The sequence below is a fragment of the Carcharodon carcharias genome, chromosome 28 (genome assembly GCF_017639515.1).
Source record: "Carcharodon carcharias isolate sCarCar2 chromosome 28, sCarCar2.pri, whole genome shotgun sequence".
Lineage (NCBI taxonomy): Eukaryota > Metazoa > Chordata > Chondrichthyes > Lamniformes > Lamnidae > Carcharodon > Carcharodon carcharias.
Window position 1 is genome coordinate 15,893,401 of NC_054494.1, and position 20,672 is coordinate 15,914,072.

A 20,672-nucleotide genomic window follows, 5' to 3' on the forward strand; every position below is an offset into this window, starting at 1 on the left:
AGACCCAAACCCTTCATTCCCACTGCTGAAACCAGTTTTTCTTATTTGTGAAACTACATAGTTCAGTTTAGTTACCACCTGAGTTTTGCTGCTTTAAGAAGCTGCTTTGTGGTTGCACTGGCTCCACTGGCAGTTCCTGGACAAACCGTCCTGACCCTGCTGCATTGCATATGCTAGACCTCAAAAAGGGAAAAAGGCAGCCACCAGTTGAGAATGCAATCAAGGAAACAACTATGAAGCAGAGAAAGAAAGTTGAACATGTTTTTTTCTGCTTTATAATGACATTTTAAAGACAATGTTCAGTATTAACAGGATGAATGAGAACACGAGTGATAAATCCAGGTGAATATTTTATTTTCTCTCTGGGAGTACCATTACAAGGGATGAGTTAGTACATATTTTATAGGCCTAAAGAATAACCAACTTAACATGATGCAATAAATATGAACAAGTCATATGGATATAGAACAAACTGGCAGAATGAAATAAGTGGTTTAGACAAATGTCTAATACCCAAAACTGGCTCAAGTTATACAAGTGCTTGAGCATGATAATACACAAAAAACTTTCCTGTTAATATTTTACTTCCACAGTTTGCATCTCCCATTGTAGTCAACCTCACTACCATGGCTTCCAAATATTAGTCCATCACAGCATTCTGCAAAGTGTCTAGCTTTGCTAGAAGGGCTCAATTGACATGGAGTGGGACAAGACTCTGGCACAATAAATATTTCAGAATGGATATTGTTATTTATATTGTTTCTCTAGAACATGTACAAGAGAAGGAATGAAACCAATTTGCTGGTCAGGCGACCCATGAGACCAGGTGGATTGAGTGTGATAATGCTCATTGATTCAGGTAAAGTAAAACTGGGCCACATGGAAAAAAAACAAAACAATGATATGTCCACCAATCCTGACAAAGTCAAACTGCCACCTTCCAGTTGCAGAATGCCATGGGCAGTTCACAATTGGGAGGTTCCTTGGCATTCCACACAAGTTAGCCATAAAGTTGCTTCATGTATTGGGGAGGGACAAATCCATACTGGAATCATTTTTTAAAATCCTATTTCATATATAGTTTGGAGGAAGATAAAGAAATAACATTCCCAGTACTATGTGGAGTCTAAGTAGAAGGCTAGAAAAATTGCATGGAAGCCCAAGGCTCGGGTATGAAGGGAAGGGAAGGGGGGTTATAACCTCTATCTGCTAAATGTTTTGCACTTTGATCACAAAGCACATGGGCTTAGTATTTGGGAGGACCCAACATAAGCCCATATTTATTATTAGGCTTATATATATATATATATATATCATATAGGCTATATAGGATTAACACAGATGAGGGAATGTGTAGAAAGGTTAATTATAGAATGAGTAGGTTACATCATGGCTGAATCCAGATTAATGTTCTTGAATCAAACGTCTGAGATTTGAGATACATTTCACAACAATTTTTAATTTCTTCACATGCATCATTGCAAAGTACGTCTATCTTTTTCAAAACATGAAGTTGGTGTTAATTTAGGTGATTTGAATTACAAATGAGTATCATGTGAATGGAGATATTACTCAAAATGAACAGTTTTATGGCCTTAAAAATCTTGAACCTAACCATAAATGTATGCAATTGTATCCTCAGTGAGGTCATTATCCACTTATAGTAAATATCTAAATATTGTAGCTATATACTGTAGAGCAAGATTGTCAGCTGGGTAATTTTAAGCCATGTAGAAAGGCATTAATACAATATTCAAAATGTCTGCTTCTTGTGGTCCATTTCCAGGTCAGAGAGAAAAGCCAAATCAATCATTGCCAGCACAAAGCTTCACTAGAGTGTCTTTATAGTTTCCACCTGTATCTCCCTGTAGGTAGAAACAATTGTTAATAAAATTGTACATAGTAAGCTCACTATCCACAGATCATTTCCCCTGATTTTAGTTGTTGAGCACACCACATTACTAGGTTACTTATTCAGTTAATTTCCATTAGTGCATGAACATTAATCCAGCTGGCTGTTACAGCTAATGTGCATGATAATCTCCCCAATTCCAGTCAGGTGTTACATTTCAGTTAATGCAAAGGGTTTGTCTTGGCATCAAGATATTGTACACATTTGAAAAAAAAGGGTTAACTCATCACACTGAATTCTGCCAGGGGTGTGAAACTATTTTGGAATCAGATCCTCATACCAAGCACAACCACACCAACTTCAGCTGATGATCCAGACCAATAAATTGAATTTTGCAAAAAGTGGTTTGGTGATAAAAAAGGAAAAAGCTAATTAGTGTTGTTGATTGCTCATGTTAAAGCTACTTCCACATTCAACAACATTTGAAAAAGGTCAAACTGACTAAAACGTGAGATTCCTTATCTGACAATCATGAACGTGCCAAGCATCATTGATTACAATTGGTTGAATTTGGGGAAGATGGTGGCAGATGGATAATACCACTGAATTAGTAATCCCAGGTTAATGCTCTGGGGATACAGGTGAAAATCCCACCAGGAATTTAAATGAAAATTAAGGATCTGGAAAATAAAGCCAATTTCACTAAGTGTCCAGGAGAGCCATCAGTGATTGCTGTAAAAGTTCATTTTGTTTCACTAATGTCCTTTTAGGAAAGGAAGCTTGCTGTCCTTACCTATCTGGGCTACATATGATTCCAGACCCACAGTACAATGGTTGACTCTTAACTGCCCAGCAAGCCACTCAGTTCAAGGGTGATTAGCAATAAATGATGGCTCGGCCAGTTAGGGCCACATCTATGTGGATAACTTGACTACCATTGCACTGTAATGACCGTGTTGAAATGTCTGTAAGGTTCATTGATTGTATTGAAGCACCTCATGAGCTCTGTGGAAAACTTGAATATGATTGCACTTTGATAGCCATTCTGAAATACTCAGGTATTTTATGAATAAAGTATATTTTTCCCAAAAAAAAGCTAGGCCCACATCCCATGAAAGAAAATGTAGTCTGCATTAATACAAAAATGCTCAAAAATCTGTGTAATGGTCACATGAAATACAAATTTTAAACTTGGGGAGGTGGCATCTTACCCTGGTCTCTTTACTGAAGAATGCAAGTCATAATGAAACAGGATCATAACACACAGTCAAATCGAGCCAAAAATCACTTATACAATTGGGAGGCAGAAAAAAAAATAAAGAAATCATTAAGGCAGTGCCCCTTAAATTTAAAGGTTTTGGTATTTTAATTTACAATTTAAGTGCAAGATGATGAATGTTAATACTTAAAAAAAACCCAGAATACCTGGGACACCCAGTCACAGCAACCAGAACGCCCAGGCGAAGCACAGACAGATGCACCAGTAAAACACCTTCTACCCAACTGTAACAATGTGGTCTAACCCATCATTTCATTAAAAGAAGTGCCAATCCACTGCATCAGGAGTTGGCAACTGCCAACTTGTGGTAAATGGAGGGCAGTTTTACAATACAAACTCAACCACTACCAACATTCATAGGCCACATTAAATAAAACATTGATGGTGTCCTAGAATGAAATCCTTTTGCCCTCCACATTCTACAAACCTCAATGAAGAGAAAGCAAAATTGCCAAGTAAAAACGCCATTCTTTGATAAGAATGGATCGAAACTCCCCTTCAAGATATCTTTTCGACAAATACAAAAAGCAGATCTTAGCTTTACTCAAACTTAACAGTTTGCTGCTTCAATTAAGTAGCCTTAAGAAGAGATCTATGACATACCACAATTGCAGAATCCAGAGGCTCATCATACTTGGATTTATAAATAGCTTTGATCTCCACCATGTCAACTTCAGATCGAGACACCATAACTCTAATCAGGGTGTTGTCATCTGTTCCAGCACCCTGATTTAAAAAAAAACAAACCTTTAGATCAATTATGCCATCGTGGCTGAAGCAGATCACAGCCTGACAATGTTTTTGTTGTTGCATTGTCAAATGAAAGGGGGCTGGAGTGTTGTGCACTCATGTAGAACCTGACATCAGAACTATATGCAGACTGTTTCGTCTTGGGTTGCAGGCTTAGAAGGAATGCCTTGTTACCTTAAGCATTTACTACAGGCTGTTATTCAAAAAAAATATTTACAGACCTAGGTACTATACACCAGGGAGACATAAATCTATAATTTAGGCCCAGACATCTGGTCCTTGCACTCCACTCTACTCACTTTGAGGCTCATGACTATTCCTGCTCCCATAATTAAGCCATTGAAATGTGTTTCTAAATTTACCTCAAAATACTAGATCAAAGCACAATAAGGCGACAAATACTTAGTCTGCAAGACAGAATCCATTTGTATCCTGCTTATGAGCTACAACTAGCATTTATTTAGCACCTTGTGCGCTAAAGGAATGTCTGAAGATGTTTCATAGAAAAAGCATGAAAAAAAAAATTGGCATTGAACCACAAGGAGATATCAGGATAGGTGGGCTAAAGCTTCATCAAGGAGGTCTTGAGATGTGTTGTACAAGAGGAGGGGGTGGGGTGGAGTGCAAAAGCAATTCTAGATCTTAGGCAGCTCAAGGCACATCTGCCAATGGTGGAGTGTAAAATCTTCAGATCCAAGGGTTGTAGGGTGCAGTTGGTTCAGAGATAGGGAGGAGGATGGGTTTCCAAAAAAAAGGAGGATGGGAATTTAAAAAATCTAGGGTGTTTCCAGACTGGCAGCCAACCTAGGACATGTAGACAGGGACAGTGGCCTCACCAATCAAGAGCAGCACATTTCAAAACTCAGACTGGGCTGCACAATCATCTGACCATTTAAAAATCAAAGGTCAGACCCAAACTTCTAGGGACGAGTATTCAGAGGAGCAATAATCATGGCTAAATTGAGAAAATAAAAGTCATGAAAGGCTGCAGTGGAGAAAAGAGAGCTTGTAAATATCAGATGGCAAGCATTAAATAAAAAAGGTACAAAAAGTTGAAGGGGAGCCAACTGTTTGATGTACCAAAACATACCTTGATTGCATTATAAAGCTTCTCTGCAAAATAAGCTGGTGTGCTCTTCACGCATTTGACTGAAAAAAAATTTCATAAATCTTATCTGCATTGCAATTAGCAACAAACATCGAAATATAACCTTAAATACGAAAGGCTGAATCCTGTCCTTGCTATCTATAGCACTGCTTAAAATTGTTATTAATAGCTTCCAATGTTACAGGATCTAGTTTGTGATAAAGTGTACAATTTCTGCAGAATCCTATAGATCCAAATAATTAAATAGGCTGGTTCACAATATATCTGGTTTAATAGTTAGGTCACTTCATTGAAGGCACACACCATTGGTAGCAATTTTAACTTGCTTCTGATCTTTCTCGCCTTTAAATGGGGAGGTATAATGGGAATAGATGATTCAGATACCATTACATGTGCAACTTGACTTTCCTCAGTGTAAAACTTAGATTTTAGCAAAAGCCAAAAACCAAAATCATGCAGTACATATTCCTTTAGCAGACAGAAAGGGAAAAGTTAAACAGTGAGAAGTTGATGAAGTAAAAAGACATAGGGCTGAATTTCCCCCCCCCCATTAGGGGGCAGGCACGCTTCTGATCGGTACCCCCAGAGGCGCTGCCATTTTATGTGGGTAGGCCAGTTAAGGCCCACCCAGTATGGCATCCACACGGAAACACTGTGTACTCCCTCTGCGGGCAAATCCCAAAATCGAGAATGTGCTCTTTCACGCATGCGCAAAAAACAGTGCACTCATCTCTGAGGGAGAAGTGCTGCCTCAAGGAGATTGGCTGTGCATGTTAAAAAAAAGATAAAAATAGAAAAATAAAAATTCTCCTTACATGTCCCCTAAGTTGGGACATGCCCATAATTATTTTTTTTTTTTAAACAAAATCTTTATTAAAATTTTTTAAAGCAGACATGAAACCTCATCACACCCTTGGAAGATTTCGCTGCACTCCCGCCTTCCTGAAAATTTAATTCGGGCATGGTGACCTCGGGAATTCTGCCAATGTCACCGCGTGTCATTTTACATGTCGATGAGCAGGCCCCGCCCACCAACTCGTAAAATTCTGCCCAAATTAGGAAGGGAAGAAATTGAGGTTTGAAATTTGGCATTTTTGCATTTGCCTTGATGAATGCAAAACAAAAAAAGAGCTTTGCCAACATGTCTCAGCAATATTCAAGTCTGACACTGGGCAGTGCAAAGTAAACAGTTTAGATGGACAAAAAAAGCACTGAACTCCAGGTGAGGGAGGAATGAGTGTGACTCCTCTAGACATCAAGGCAGCATTTTTCCCATTAGGGAGCCTTAGCAAAAGTTAATGGCAATCGGGGGGAAACCGCACCATGGGTTGGAGTCATACCCAGCACAAAGGAAGATGGTTGTGGTCATTGGAGGTCAGTCATCTCAGCTCCAGGATGACTGCAGTAGTTCCTCAGGGTAGTGTCCTCGGCCCAGCCATCTTCAGCTGCTTCATCAATGACCTTCCTTTCATCAGCTGCTTCATCAATGACCTTCCTTTCATCAGCTGCTTCATCAATGACCTTCCTTTCATCAGCTGCTTCATCAATGACCTTCCTTTCATCAGCTGCTTCATCAATGACCTTCCTTTCATCAGCTGCTTCATCAATGACCTTCCTTTCATCATAAGGTCAGAATTGGGGATGTTTGCCAATGATTGGATGATGTTCAGCACCATTTGCAACTCCTCAGATACTGAAGCAGTCTATGTCCAAAATGCAGCAAGTCCTGGACAATATCCAGGCTTGGGATGACAAGTGGCAAGTAACATTCACATCACACAAGAAGGCAATGGCCTTCTTCAGCAAGAGTGAATCTAAGCATCACATTCAATGGCATCACTTTTGCCAAATCCCCCAGTATCAATATTCTGGGGGTTACCATTGACCAGAAGCAAAATTGGACTAGCCATATAGATACTGTTGTTACAAGAGAAGGTCAGATGCTAGGAATCCTGCAGCAAATAACTCACCACCTGCAGTAATTATGGTTTTAGTTAGTGTGCAATATATCTTTAAGAATAAAGCTCGTTAGAAAAGATCACATGATCTGTAGTAACAGCAGTGCAGGCTACCATAGCAGACAGTGTAGAGATAGAGTTAAGAGTTGAAAGCATGTGTAGCTGCTGCTGAGTATGTTGCAAATACACTTAATGTTTCCATCCAAGTGTCTGTAGTTCAACTCTAATAGTAGAACTCTGCCACCCTTACAATACCTCTGACTCCAAGGTCAGTCCACCACTGACAAGACAGGTCAGGTGTGATGGAATACTCTCCACTTGCCTACATGAGTACAGCTCCAACAACACTCAAGCTTGGCACCACCCAGGACAAAGCAGCCCACTTGATTGGCACCCCATCCACCACCACCAGCAGCATCTGTATATCACCTACAAGATGCACTGCAGGGATTCACTAAGCCTCCTCAGACAGCACCTTCCAAACCCATGACCCCAACCATCTAGGAGGACAAGGACAAAAAGATAGCAGACATATGGGAACACCATCACTGGAAGTTCCCCTCCAAGGCACACATCACCCTGACTTGGAAATATATTGCTGTTCCTTCAGTCAAGATCCTGGAACTCCCTCCCTAACAGCACTGTGGGTGTACCTACACCACATGGACTGCAGCGATTCAAGGCAGCAACTCACCACCTTCAAGGGCAATTGGGGATGGACAATAAATGCTGGCCTAGTCAACAACACCCACACCCCATGAATGAATTAAAAACCATATGATTAGCGTTTTGTTTCAATTATGTTCGAGGGAAGAGGAATGCCTTTAGCATCTTTCCTCAAGAGTTGAAAGAAAAATTGAATTTATTAGCACTTCGTAATATCAGCAATCAAAAAAAAAAGGTGCTTCACAACTAGTTATTTTTGATGTGTGGTCACTAATGTCAGAAATACAGAAGTTAGTTTGTTGGAGTTTGCTGTACATGAGAAAATGAATTGATTTAAAAAGTGGTGTCCAGCCCAATATTTATCAGAGAATTCACCTGCTCCTCTTAGAAATAATGTCAAAGGGATCTTCTACATCTACCAGGGGGTCTCATTTCAACTTGCAATCTTCTGACTCAAGAGGCAAAATCATTACTATTGAGCACAGCTGTCAGTTTTACATGGTCAGGAAAGACAATAGCTTTTTCCCCTCTGGCCAAGCAGCCTTTTGTTACTTAGTGCTCTACACCCCTTATTGAATCATGATTGATCTCCAGTTCTTTCCCAAATGCTTCAACTGTACCCAATTCAATTCAAAAACTGCAGCTACATTTAACAGGCGGACTCCTTAACCTTTTAATCACGGCATTCCCGAAGACCCTTCAGAAAGCAACGGTGGCTGCCTTACCGATGGCCAACAAAGCAGTCTGCAGACTTCCAGAACATTCACTCCCAATGCTATCTTCAATGTCAATGTCATTGATCTTCTGGTATTCGTCAAATACTATATGAATGAAATAAAATGTAAAATGACAAAATGTTTTCAATAGAAATACAAATCCAATTTTAGAAATTACTTTTAACAGGTTTTGCAAGCCATTGCATTTATTGTGATCACAATGTGCATTTCATCCAATTATAATATTCATTTCAAATGACTAAAATTAGATGCTAAGCATTGCTCTTTACTGATTACTGGCTGTTACCATTAATAACATTTGCTAACAAGGTAGAAATCAGCCCACAGTACTTCTCATTGTTATCTACATTATATAATTCATTTGCTGCTTAATTTACATTTACAGCAAGGGCACTTTGAGAAAAGTAAGCAGGTCATTTACAACAAGGACACTCGTGGACTTCATTTAAAAGAGTGGGTGAGTGTGTGGACTTTATTTAAAACAGTGGGGAGACTTCATTTAAAAAAGAGCACAGTGCAGTTGATTAGCAAGTTGGATTGGTGAGTATTTCTAGTCTTTAGATTAAAATTAAGGTCCATAGTTAAATGTTGAGATTGCTAGCTTTTATTTTCTCTTACAAATGCTTGTTAAATATAAGGTCAATATTGAATTTAATTATTTACACCAGTAAAGTGTAAAGAGCAGGAATGCTAGAGTAATTAAGTAAAACAAGAAAGTGATATCAGGATGGGCAAAGTGTTGCTGCTGCAGCATGTGGGAGCTGCTGAACCCCAAGGTGAACCAGAGTGAACATATCTGTAATGTTTGCAGCTCAGACTCCAGTTCCTTAATTCGGATTCGAAGTTCCTCGAGCTGCAAACATTGCGCCACATCAGGCAGGGGGAAGGTTAGCTGGACACTTTGCTGCAGGAAGTGGTCACACCCCTCAGGTTAAATAGTTCAGGGACAGGAGGGTACTGCTGCAGATGAGGCAGGTATGGGGGCCCAGGGGGTAGCATTTAAGGAGTCTCAGCCCCTGAAATTGTCCAGTTATGAGGTTCTTGCAAACTGTGTGGATGAGATCAGGGAGGATTGGGGGCCGGGCGTGGTGGTGGCAAATATAGGAATGTAGTAGTGGTAGAGGACAGTATAATGGGGGAGGGGGTGGGGAGAAATGGATACCGTTCTCTATAGCCATGAGTGCGAGTCCTGAAGGCCAGGGTAAGGTCATCTCCTCAGGGCTGGAGAGGAACTTGGAGTGGGGAGGGGAGGGATCCACTTGTCATCATCCATGTTGATAAGACTAGAAAGGAGGTCCTGCTGAACAAATTTGAACAGGTAGGAGCTAAATTAAAAAGCAGAACCTCCAAGGTAATAATCTCAGGATTACTACCTGAATCCTAGGCAAACTGGCATAGGTTAAATAAAGTCAAGGAGTTAAATGCATTGCTCAAAGATTGGTGTGGGAGGGATGGGTTTCAGTTCATGGGGCACTGGCATTAGTACTGGGCTAGGAGGGATGGGTGGGGGGGGGGGGGGGTGGCGGCCAGAAAGAGGGTAGGAGGGTTCTGGAGAGGGTATAAGTAGGCTTACAAAGCAAGAGGATATGGCTGCATTGCAGGGCAGCTACTTAGGTAATGGTACCCAGAGAGTCACAGGATGGAATAGAGTGTACAAACGTTAAAAAAAAAAAGCAAACAGGGTGAAAGGGGGGAGAGAAAGGGTAAAAAGGCAAAATTAATGGCTCTTTACAAAATGCAGAGTATTCGAAACAAAATAAATGAACTAACAGCACAAATAGATTAGTGGGTATGATCTTATAGCCATTACAGAGACATGGTTACAAGGAGATCAAAGCTGGGAACTAAATATTCAGCAGTATGTGATTTTGAAAAGGACAGGAAGGAAGTAAACGGTGGTGGGGTAGCTTTGTTAGTACGAGATGGAATAAGTACGATGGCAAAAAGTGATCCTGAATCGCAAGATGTGGAATACATATGGGTGGAGGTAAGAAATAAGAGGAAGACAACACTGGTGGGAGTAGTCTACAGGCCCTCTAACAGTAGCTATGCTATCAGACAAAGAATAAATCAGGAAATAATGAGGGCATGTAAAATGCAGTGCCTTTAATCTCCACGTAGAATGGAAAAAAATCAAATTGGCTGAGTTAGCCACAAGCAAAAATTCATAGTGTATTCGGGACAGTTTCCCAGAACACTGTTGTGGATCCAACTAGGGATCAGACTATTTTGGATCGCAAAATGTGTAATGAGGCAAGTTTAATAAATGATCTGAGTAAAAGATCCCCCAGGAAACAGTGACCATAAAATGTTGGAATTTAGCACGCAGTTTTGAACGTGAGAAACTTTAGTTCGGAAACATCTGTACCAAACTTAAATAAAGGTAATTACAAAGGAATGAAGGCAGAGTTGGCTGGAGTGGACTGGGAAAGGAGTTCAGCAGAAAAGATGGTCAATGAACAATGGCAGATGTTTAAGAAAATAGTTTGTGACTCACAATTTACCACCCCATCAATTTTTGTGACATCCACGAACTCACTGATCAACCCTCCTACATTCAAATCTAAATCATTTACATATAGACACCACAAACAGCAAGGGACCCAACACCGATCCCTGCGGAACTCCACTGGACACAGGCATCCAGTCACAAGAACACCCCTCGACCATCACCCTCTGCTTCCTGCCACTCAGCCAGTTCTGGATCCAATTGCCTTGGATCCCATGGGCTCTCACCATTATCAATCTCCCATGCAGGACTGTAGCAAAAGCCTCACTGATGTCTAAATAGACAATGAAAAATGCATTGCCCTCATCTACACACCTGGTCACCTCTGAAAAATTCAATCAAATTGGTCAGATTTCCCTTCTGTTCAACACCTGATTTGCAGCTATTACTAGAATGTTTTTTGTATCCAGTATAGTGAGCACAGACAAAGTAATTGTTCATTTCTTCTGCCATTTCCTTATCTATTAACTCTCTATTGTCTCTCTAGAGAACCAACACTCACTCTTACTTACTCTTTTCTTTTTTAAGTACTTGTAGAAACTTTTGCTATCCATTTTTAGATTTCTAGCTAGCTTTCTCTCATACTCTAATTTCCTTCTCCTGATCAACCTTTTAGCCATTCTTTGTTCTGTCCAATCATCTGTCCTGCCACTCATCTTTGCAGAGTGGTATGCTTTTTCCTCAAGTTTGATGCTTTTCTTAACTTCTTTACTTAACCACAGATAGTGGGTTCTCCCCTTAGAATTTCTTTATAGTAGGAATTTATTTATCCTGAATACTCAAATATCCCCTTAAATGTCTGCCACTGCTTCTCTATTGAGCTATCCTCTCACCTAGTTTCCCAGTTCAATTCAACTAGCTCAGCTTTCACCCCCACATAGTTGCCCTTATTTAAGTTTAAGATACTAGTCTTAGACCCACTCTTCTCCCTTTCAAACTAGATGTAAAATTCAAATCATTGTGGTCACTGCTACCTAGCGGTGCCTTTACTCGGGTCATTAATCCTGTCACATTACACAATATCAAGTCTAATATAACTGGCTCTGGTTGGTTCCAGAACATGCTGCTCCATGAAACTAACTCCTCGTCCAGGCTACTACTGCCAATCTGATTTTTCTGTGTATGTGTAGATTAAAATCATCCATGACTATTGCCATCCCTTTATCACAAGCACACAATATTTTCTCTTGAATACTTTGTCCTACACTGGCTGTTAGGGGACCTGTAGACCACTCTCACTAAATGTTTTTCCCTTACTATTCCTAATCTCCACCCAAACTGACTCACCATCCTGATCTCCTGAACCAAGGTCATCTCTAACTATTGCACCAATGCCCTCTGATTAAGAGTGCTAACCCCACCCCCCCTACTTTCACCTAGCTTCCTATTCTTCTTGAATGCCATGTACCCCTCAATATTAAGGACCCAATCTTTGTCGTCCTGCAGCCACGTCTCTGTAATTGCTATCCGATCATATTTATTTACTTCAATGTGGGTCATCATTCATTTACTTTGTTATGAATGCTACATACATTCAGATAGAGAGCCTTCAGTTTTACTAGTCTTGTAACATCTAGTCTTGATTGATGTATTCTTAAGTCTTTTTACCTCTGTCCCTTCCTGCCATTCTCAGACCCTCTTTTCATATTACTATCTTGCTCTCCCATCTTGACTCTTACACCTTGAATTGCTACCTCTACTCAAACTTGATCCCACACCCCTCATTTAGTTTAAAGCCCTATGTCCCTAGTTATGCAATTTGCAAAGACGCTTGTCCCAGCACAGATGTGTATCCCAATGGTACAGCCCCCACTTTCCCCAGCACTGATGCCAGTGACCCACAAACCGGAACCCACTTCTCCCATACCAGTCTTTGAGCCACACATTTGTCTCTAATCTAATTTGCCCTATGCCAATTTACACATGGCTCAGGTGATAATCTAGAGATTCTGCTTAATTTGGTACCTAGCTCCTCATACTAACTTTGTAGAACCTCTTAGTTCTACCTGTGTCATTGGTACCTATATGGACCATGACAACTCCCCCTCCCACTGCAAGTTCCTCTCTAGCCCTGAGCAGATGTCCTGAACCCTGGCACTGGGCAGGCAATGTAGCCATGTGGACTCTCGCTCTTTGCTGTGGAGAACAGTGTCAATCCCCCACATTATACTATTCCCCTACTACCACTTCATTCCTTTCCTTCCCCACCACACAGGTTGTGAGTGCCTCAAACCTGTTTGACAATTGCAAATTCTGAGGCTCCTCCACTACTGTGTTTAGTCCCATCCTCCTGTCCAAAGATGACCTTATTCTAAGAGGTGTGACTGTCTTCTATCCAGTTATTTCTCCCCCTCCCTTATGTTGCACAGTGTCTGCGATTCAGTTTCCAGGTCAATAATCCTGATTTGGAATTCCTCTAGCTGCTTACACTTCCTGTAGACATGTTTGTTGTGGATCACCTTGGCATCCACAAGCTCCCACATCTCACAGCTGCAACATAACACCTGTCCTGCCATTCTAACTTAAGAAAGTAATTCAAGTAAATTAAATAACCTATGGATGCTACAATTTACTGTGTTTGTGGAATGCTAGTACCACTGACAACTAAGGTTACATGCTTAACTACAAGTTATGTCTTCATGCTCTTTTATCCTGTTATCCAAACACTGTTCATTATTACCTGCCAACAAATGAGTGATGCTCTTTGAACAGAGAATAGCAATGAACCTTTCTTCATCTGTGCCCCAGGCATTTTCACCAGCTTCATAAAGAGCCTTTATTTAAAAAAAAATGTAAAATTGGCATTCAAGCAAGCAGATAACGATTACTTTTATTCATAAGTGAAGAGATACCTTTGTAAAAGTATTATAGTTTCATGACTGCACAAGTATGGATGTGTTGCTGCACATCTACCAGGTGCCATTCCACTCATTTAATTAGAAGGAACGTATGTCACCTTCAGTTCGCCATCCAACTGAACAACTCACTAAACTCTAGGAAATGGGTGCTTATATTTGGATCGAGTAATTCTCATCCCCACTGAATGTTTGCTCCCTGTTCTCTTTGGGCATCTGTGCACGTGGTATTTTTGAGGACAGCTAGTATCCACATGGACACTGGAGATTGGCAGTCAGGATTTGCCAATCTGTGCCCAAATTCTCTAGACTTGAGCAATAAGGGCATATCCCCATGGGGAAGGAATAGCACATTCTAGCAAGCAGAATCTTCAGGTGTAAGTGTCTCCATGTAATGGGAAATTACTGTCACTTCCAGCTATGAAAAATTGTGGCTAGATAACCAAGAATGCCTTTCCCAAATTTACACTTGGATTTCAAGTGTCCTGATATTTCATCCTGCAGTCATTATTGCAGAATCTCAAAGACCCATAGGGCAGATGCCAAGGTCAAAAAAAGTGTAGGAAAAGAAGCTGAATCAGATGCTGCAGAGCATCTCATTTTAAAACAGAGGGTGAATAGAATGCAACCTCCGGAATTGGGTTGATTCTCACACGGCCATCTCTATAAAAAGAGGTGGTAAGGAAGGCTCAGCCTGAATAGTCGGTCTCATTGTTTCACCGATGGCCTATGCACCTCACTGGTTGGAGGGGGCTGATCATCCAGCCAACTCCACCAGCACACAGCTGCCGCAGGGTTGTGGCCAAGTTAAAAGCGTAACCGAATGACTTTCTGCCAGCGTTGGCCAGAGTCCATCCTTGTGGAGTTAAGTCAGGAGCATTAATTCTCCCTACTGTAAAGTGAATGACTTCTGTAATTTATTACTTTATGGACTGCAGTTAGGGCTCCAATGAACCTCATTAGGCTGCTTAATTGCATGCTTAGCCTGTTGGCCAACATCACAGGAAAGCAAAGGTTAGCAAGGTTTTCCCTCCCTGTCATTTGGATAATCCAAGGGACCAAATCACTACCATGCTGCAAAAAAAAAAAAAGACATCAGCGATGTCATTCAGGTTCTGGATTACACTACCTGTATGTTCCTGCCAGCAGAGAGGACTGAACATCATCCACCTTATTTGGATTTTTAGGGAGATAGGGTTCAGGAGAATTGGTATTGATGGGAGGAAGATTAAGATTGCAACAGGTATGTAGAGAAAGCTGTGGCTCAATAACATTTATGCATCTCACCTTTGCATCATCTTCTGCTTGAGATGGATCAGCTCCCCCTTCGTCTCTGTTACCCTAAGTTTAATAAAAAGAGATTTCAATTTAAAACAAGAGACAGAAATAACCCTGTTGCTTTACTTTGTTCGATGGCCACTGGCAGTAATGAGAAAATACACCCAAAAGCAACAGGACCACTAAACTCCTTGAAATTTAGTCAAGTGGCACTGGGATACCAGTAAGCACTATAGTGAGATTCTGGGTGCCACTGACTAACCTGGTATCAATGACTTTAGTGCTCCATTAGACAGCAGCTCAATTATATTTGTCTTATGGTTTCCAACAGTAACTGTAATTTCCAAATACTTCTAATGCTTTTGTTTACAAAAAGGTTTGTCTAATCAGCCACACCAAGAGACTGAAAAAAAAATTATGAGTCTACAAAAATTCATGCCATGTAGATTGTTGTAACTGGGGTTGTAAATAGCTTCAAAGGTCAAATAACATCTGTCATGACAGATCACTTAAAAAGTGCAGCAACCAAGTGGTATTGCACAGGATTCAATTACTGGTATTCTTGAATCCAGGGAAAACGGCAACTTAAAAAAGCCCCAACATCAACATGTAATGGGAGTGTCATTCATCACTTGCACATTTTTTTTTTTAAAAAAAAAAGGACCCAATTCCAGGCAATACTCTTGGAGTTCCACAGGAAGAAGCTCGATATTTTGCATAAACTTTTCATTCCTGCATCGCCAGGAATATTCACAAAACTTTGCCCAGGAATTCTAATTATGCGAAAGCTGAAAAGGAAACGGTTAACAAGATGATTTTAGACCAGTCCTGAATGCAAAGACCTGGAGATGGAGCCCCGCTTTGGCAGCGGGAGCTTGAGCACAACACCTCCCCACCCCAACCCCGGTCAATGCCAGCATCTCATTCCATAATGATGGCACAATCTGCATAATCAGGGCACTGGCACAGGCTTCTATCCCAGCTCATTCATCCAGGCCAAATAAAAAAGGATATTTGGTCTTCAATTCCAATGGACGCTACTCCAACAAACAACAACCTTTGCTAAGGATGAATAAATATCCTTGGTCTCAAACGCTTGGAGCTTTATGAAGAGTTCGGAAAAGAAAAGGATCTCAGCTCAATAAGTTAGAGGCCTTTGAAGCGATAAAAGAAAAACCATGACCAGAATTTAAAGACCAGGTCAAAAGGCACGATTAAATCCCAGCAGAGCTGAAATCCAGGATCCAGTTCTTAAAAAAAAACAAACAAGATTTACATAAAGTCAAGCATGACTTAAGTGCATTACCAGGCACAATCAAGCTCTAGAAACTTGAAAGTTTAATAAGATGACAAATCTCAGAGGGGTGCTTGGAGAGAGAGCAGAATTAACAACGAAATGAAATGCCATGAACTTAATTGTCACCCAAGCTTCAGGAGAGAGCATTGTTCTCACTAGCAGCAGCAGCAGCAAAGTCACAGTCAAGCTTCATTAGAAGTGCCAGCATCGAAACTCTGGAGATTGCAAATAGGTCACGGATTATTACATTTTTTCATCCTGGTTTTCAGATTCCTCCCTGGCCTTGCTCCTCCTGGTTGTCAGCTTCCAACCCCTAAGAGATCACCATGTCCTTCAATTCTGACCGTTTGCTGATCATATTTTCAACATCCCATCATTGGTGCTTTGAAGTTAGATGGCTAGACCTTGAACTTAAATTCCCTACACCATCTCCTTAAGATCTAGCTCTTTGGCCAAGCTTTTGATGGATTGGTCCCACTGCCCCAACTAAACTCCTTAGGCAGCTTGGTCTCATGTTTTGTTTGGTAATCTGAAACATCATGGGATAAAAAGGTGCTACATAAATGCTAGGGTTTTGTTTGGGACAAAAAGCTACCCAATGTGTCAATTAAAAGCAGATCTTCACATTCTTTGCCAGATTCCATTTTCACGAAGATAAAGAAAAGTTTACAACTTGTTCAACAAGAAGAAATTCTCTTAAGTGGAACTGAAGTATTGGAAATATTTTCTTAATATTTTGAAAAAGTGCCTAGCAAACTGATTGACTGCACATTCATACAAAAGCAAAGTTTTTTTTTTAAAGAAACTATATAAAAAGTTTCTTAATACTCTGAAATATTTACCTGAACTAGGGAAACCAGAACTCGTTCAAAGTAGCTTGATGTGTCTGAGGTGATATCCTCCTCTAAATTTGAATCAAAGTCTAGAAAAGATCAAAGAAGCTGATTAAAACAGAACAAGAACACAATTTCATTCTAATATGAATCAGAGTGTACATTGTGATGATTAGCCAGTGGTGGGGGGGGGGGGGGGTGGGTGGAAGAGAATCCACCAAATTGCACAATAGGTCACTCTGGCACCCATTTGAGAGATGAACACAAAAACCAGGAGGAGTTCTACTTTGAAAACTGGCTAAAGAGAAGCTACTAATCAATTTCATTATGCGAAGATAATAGGAGCTGGGAATTTACTGGGAGCTGATCGCAGGACTACTTAACTACTGTTAAGTGCACAATGTGAATGGTGCAGGTGCAGAACAATGACTCAAGTTACTGAAGCAGTCCATGTTCAAGTGCAGCAAATCCTGGACACTTTCTAGGCTTGGGCTAAGTAACATTTGTACTACACAAGTGCTGGGCAATAACCATTCCCAACAAGAAGTTAACCATCACCCTTAGTCGTTCAATAGCATTACCATTACCAAATGTCTCTCTCCTCCTCCCTCCCACTATCAACATCCTGGGGGTTACCATTGACCAGAAATGGAACTGGACTAGCCAAATAAGTACTGTAGCTACAAGAGCAGGTAAGAGACTAGGAATCCTGTTGTAAATAACTAATCTCCCTACTCCCCAAAGGCTGTCCACCATCTACAAAAGGCACAGGTCATGAGTGTGATAGATAACCCTCTGCTTGCATGGATTAGTGCAGCTCCAAGAACACCAAGAAGCTCAACACCATCCAGGACAAAGCAGCCCAGTTGATTGGCACCCCAAGCATACATTCACTCCCTCCACCACTGATGTCTAGTGGCAGCAGTGTGTAACCATCTGCAAGATGCACTGCAGGAAGTCACCAAGGTCCCTTGGGCAGCTCCTTCCAAACCCACAACCCCTACCATCTAGGGAGGACAATGACAGCAGACACATCGGAACACCACCACCTGGAAGTTCCCTTCCAAGCCACTCACTGTCCAGACTTGGAAATGTATCACTGTTCCTTCACTGTTGCTGGGTTAAAAACCTGGAACTCCCTCCCCAATAGCACTGTGGGTGTACCTACACCACATGGACTGTAGTGATTCAAGGTGGCAGCTCACCACCTTCAAGGAATTAGGGATGGGCAATAAGTGCTGGCCTAGCCAGCAATACCCACATCCCATGATGAATAAGACAACAAAAAAACAAAACACAAAAAAAAAGTCTATCCCCGACTAGCCTAGGGATGTTGAGCCTAATTGCAGTGCCTCAACCAGCTCTTGGCAGATGCAGGAATCAAGCTGGATATCTTCCAACCGATTTAGTTATCATAGTGTGTACTGAGATAGTGGGCTTGAACTCAAGCATAAAAAACCTTAATATTTTATATTAAGTCTCATTTCTTAATTTCACCTTTCTGCTGAACCAGGTTTCCCTTCAACCCGTGCAAGTAACAGAGAATAGGGTTATGTTTGTGATGGATTATTTTGCAGCAACACAGATTTCAACAGTAATTGCACTGTCATACCTTCTTTGTAGGCTTCTACAATTTGCTGTATTTGTGCATTATTGCGAGATGCTAAGATTTCAATCAGAACATCCTCTGATGTTCCAGCACCCTGTAGAGGAAAAGAGGAAGGATGAGAAAGAGGAGCTCAAGACATGACATTAGAGTAGAGTACAGTTATATACAATACACATGTAGCATATATAGAGTCAAATCTGAAAGTTTGTATTGAACCAAGTGGAACAGGAATATCCAAAGTCTGTTTTAGCCTGCATCATAACTACTAACTAGTGAATGATTAACTGGTCATAACAGTAGTACAAAGTAAGGTTACGCTTCAGTCCCAGAGCTAATGGTACAACAGAAACTGGCAATTTTGCCTAGCACATCTATGCGGATATTCATGCTCTCCACATGCCTCCTCCATCCCTTTCTAATACTCATCCACACCTTTGTCTGTGTTTACTCAACACGATATCAATCACACACCTTGAATTAAATGATGCTTCATCTCCACTACAGCTGAGTTTAGACTGATGAACTGAGAAAAAAAAAGTATCCACTGGCCCACAAAGTTACCTCATGTGGATACGATCTTTCAGGTGGGCGTTTTGGGTGAACTCTGTATGGCAACTGTCAGCTGTGGAACTGGAGCTCAGCAGTAACCACAGGTGGGGGAAAGGAGGAATGGCAATGAGAATTTTTGTATATAAAAAAAATCTTGAAGTTGCTTTTGGTGAGTCAGTCTCTTGTCTTGTGCTACACTCAGCATGCACGTGAAGAATGTTAATGAATGATGTCCACCCACTACTACAGGACACAGCTTTATTACTAATGGCTAGAAACAAAAAAGGTGTAAATCCCTGGAGATTTGCCTTCTCCTAGGTAGAGATCAGGGGGGGCTCAGGATTGATCAGCAGGTTGTAGAGAGGAAAGAATTAATGTAAAAAAAAAAACCAAAGAAGGGCACTGGAGAAGGAAGGTGCAAAAGATAGACAAACGATGCCAAGTATAACTTCAGGCGATCAGGGACCATGAACAGGCTGGGATTCTTCGTTAGTAAATAAAAGGAAGAGTGGTAACCCAAAGGAGGTCTTTAAAGACTGGAAAAGGGTTCGATAGGGTTGACTAGAGAAAACCTTGTGGAAGAGACCAAAACTAGGGGCCATAAATATAAAGATAGTCACTAATAAATCAAATACAGAATTTAGGGGAAAAACATCTTGGAAAGAAGTTGACTTTAAAAAAAGTGAATAAGCTAGACAAGCAGAGGGAAAAAGGGTGTGGCTGAATAGCTGGTAGGGTTAGGTGGAGGCAGCTTCTGGGGGACCAACACCTGTATTGACCTGCTGGGCAAAAATAGCCAGTTTGTGTTGTAAATTCTATGCAATAGGAGGCTGCTAATCGTCTCCAATGACCTTGGGTGAAAAGTGGGGGAGGGGGGTGGGGGGGGAGAAAACGAAGTGCCACCCAGCTTAGACACTTGTTTGAAATGATACGAGGCAAGGACAGGCTTGCAAAATGACTCTTTCCCCCACCTCCCCACTCAGACTTACTGTTCTTGCGCCATTATGTGACTATGGTTGTATACAGGCAGCTAAATGATTACAAAGGGCATCAGAAACAGACAGCATTCACCAAGTTGTGAAGCCTGGTTAAAACACAGGCCGGGATTTTCCAGCCCTGTTGCGGGTGGGACTTGTCTCAGGTGAGGCAGTGCCCCAGCCAGAAGTTCATTGACTTGCAGTGGGACCAGAAGATCGCAGCAGCAGGCAAGTGTGGAAAATCCCACCCACTGTCTTCATTCCTGTATTTAAAAAAAAACACCACACTTCTTGCTATGTAGGAGCTTGTTCTATAAATTTGACATACCCTTCAGTTAGTACACTGAGACTGGCTTTGCTACTGAATGTACCTACCCAGTGTGGGTGGGATCCATAATCCCAATAACCCTCCTCC

General features: G+C 41.1%; 1 protein-coding gene across 3 annotated transcripts in view; it reads right to left on the minus strand.

The window, feature by feature from the left end:
* Positions 1-333: 333 nt before the first annotated feature.
* Positions 334-20,672, minus strand: part of LOC121270885 (annexin A5-like) — a 38,454-nt gene continuing 18,115 nt past the window's right edge. For all 3 annotated transcript variants that reach the window (XM_041176449.1, XM_041176450.1, XM_041176451.1), the window contains 8 exons: positions 18,735-18,825; positions 17,132-17,211; positions 15,002-15,055; positions 13,540-13,633; positions 8,339-8,434; positions 4,972-5,030; positions 3,735-3,857; positions 334-1,865 (listed from right to left, as the gene is read on the minus strand). In XM_041176449.1, coding sequence (XP_041032383.1) covers positions 1,806-1,865; positions 3,735-3,857; positions 4,972-5,030; positions 8,339-8,434; positions 13,540-13,633; positions 15,002-15,055; positions 17,132-17,211; positions 18,735-18,825 — 657 coding nt within the window. In that variant the 3' untranslated portion in view covers positions 334-1,805. The remainder of the gene's footprint in view (positions 1,866-3,734; positions 3,858-4,971; positions 5,031-8,338; positions 8,435-13,539; positions 13,634-15,001; positions 15,056-17,131; positions 17,212-18,734; positions 18,826-20,672) is intronic.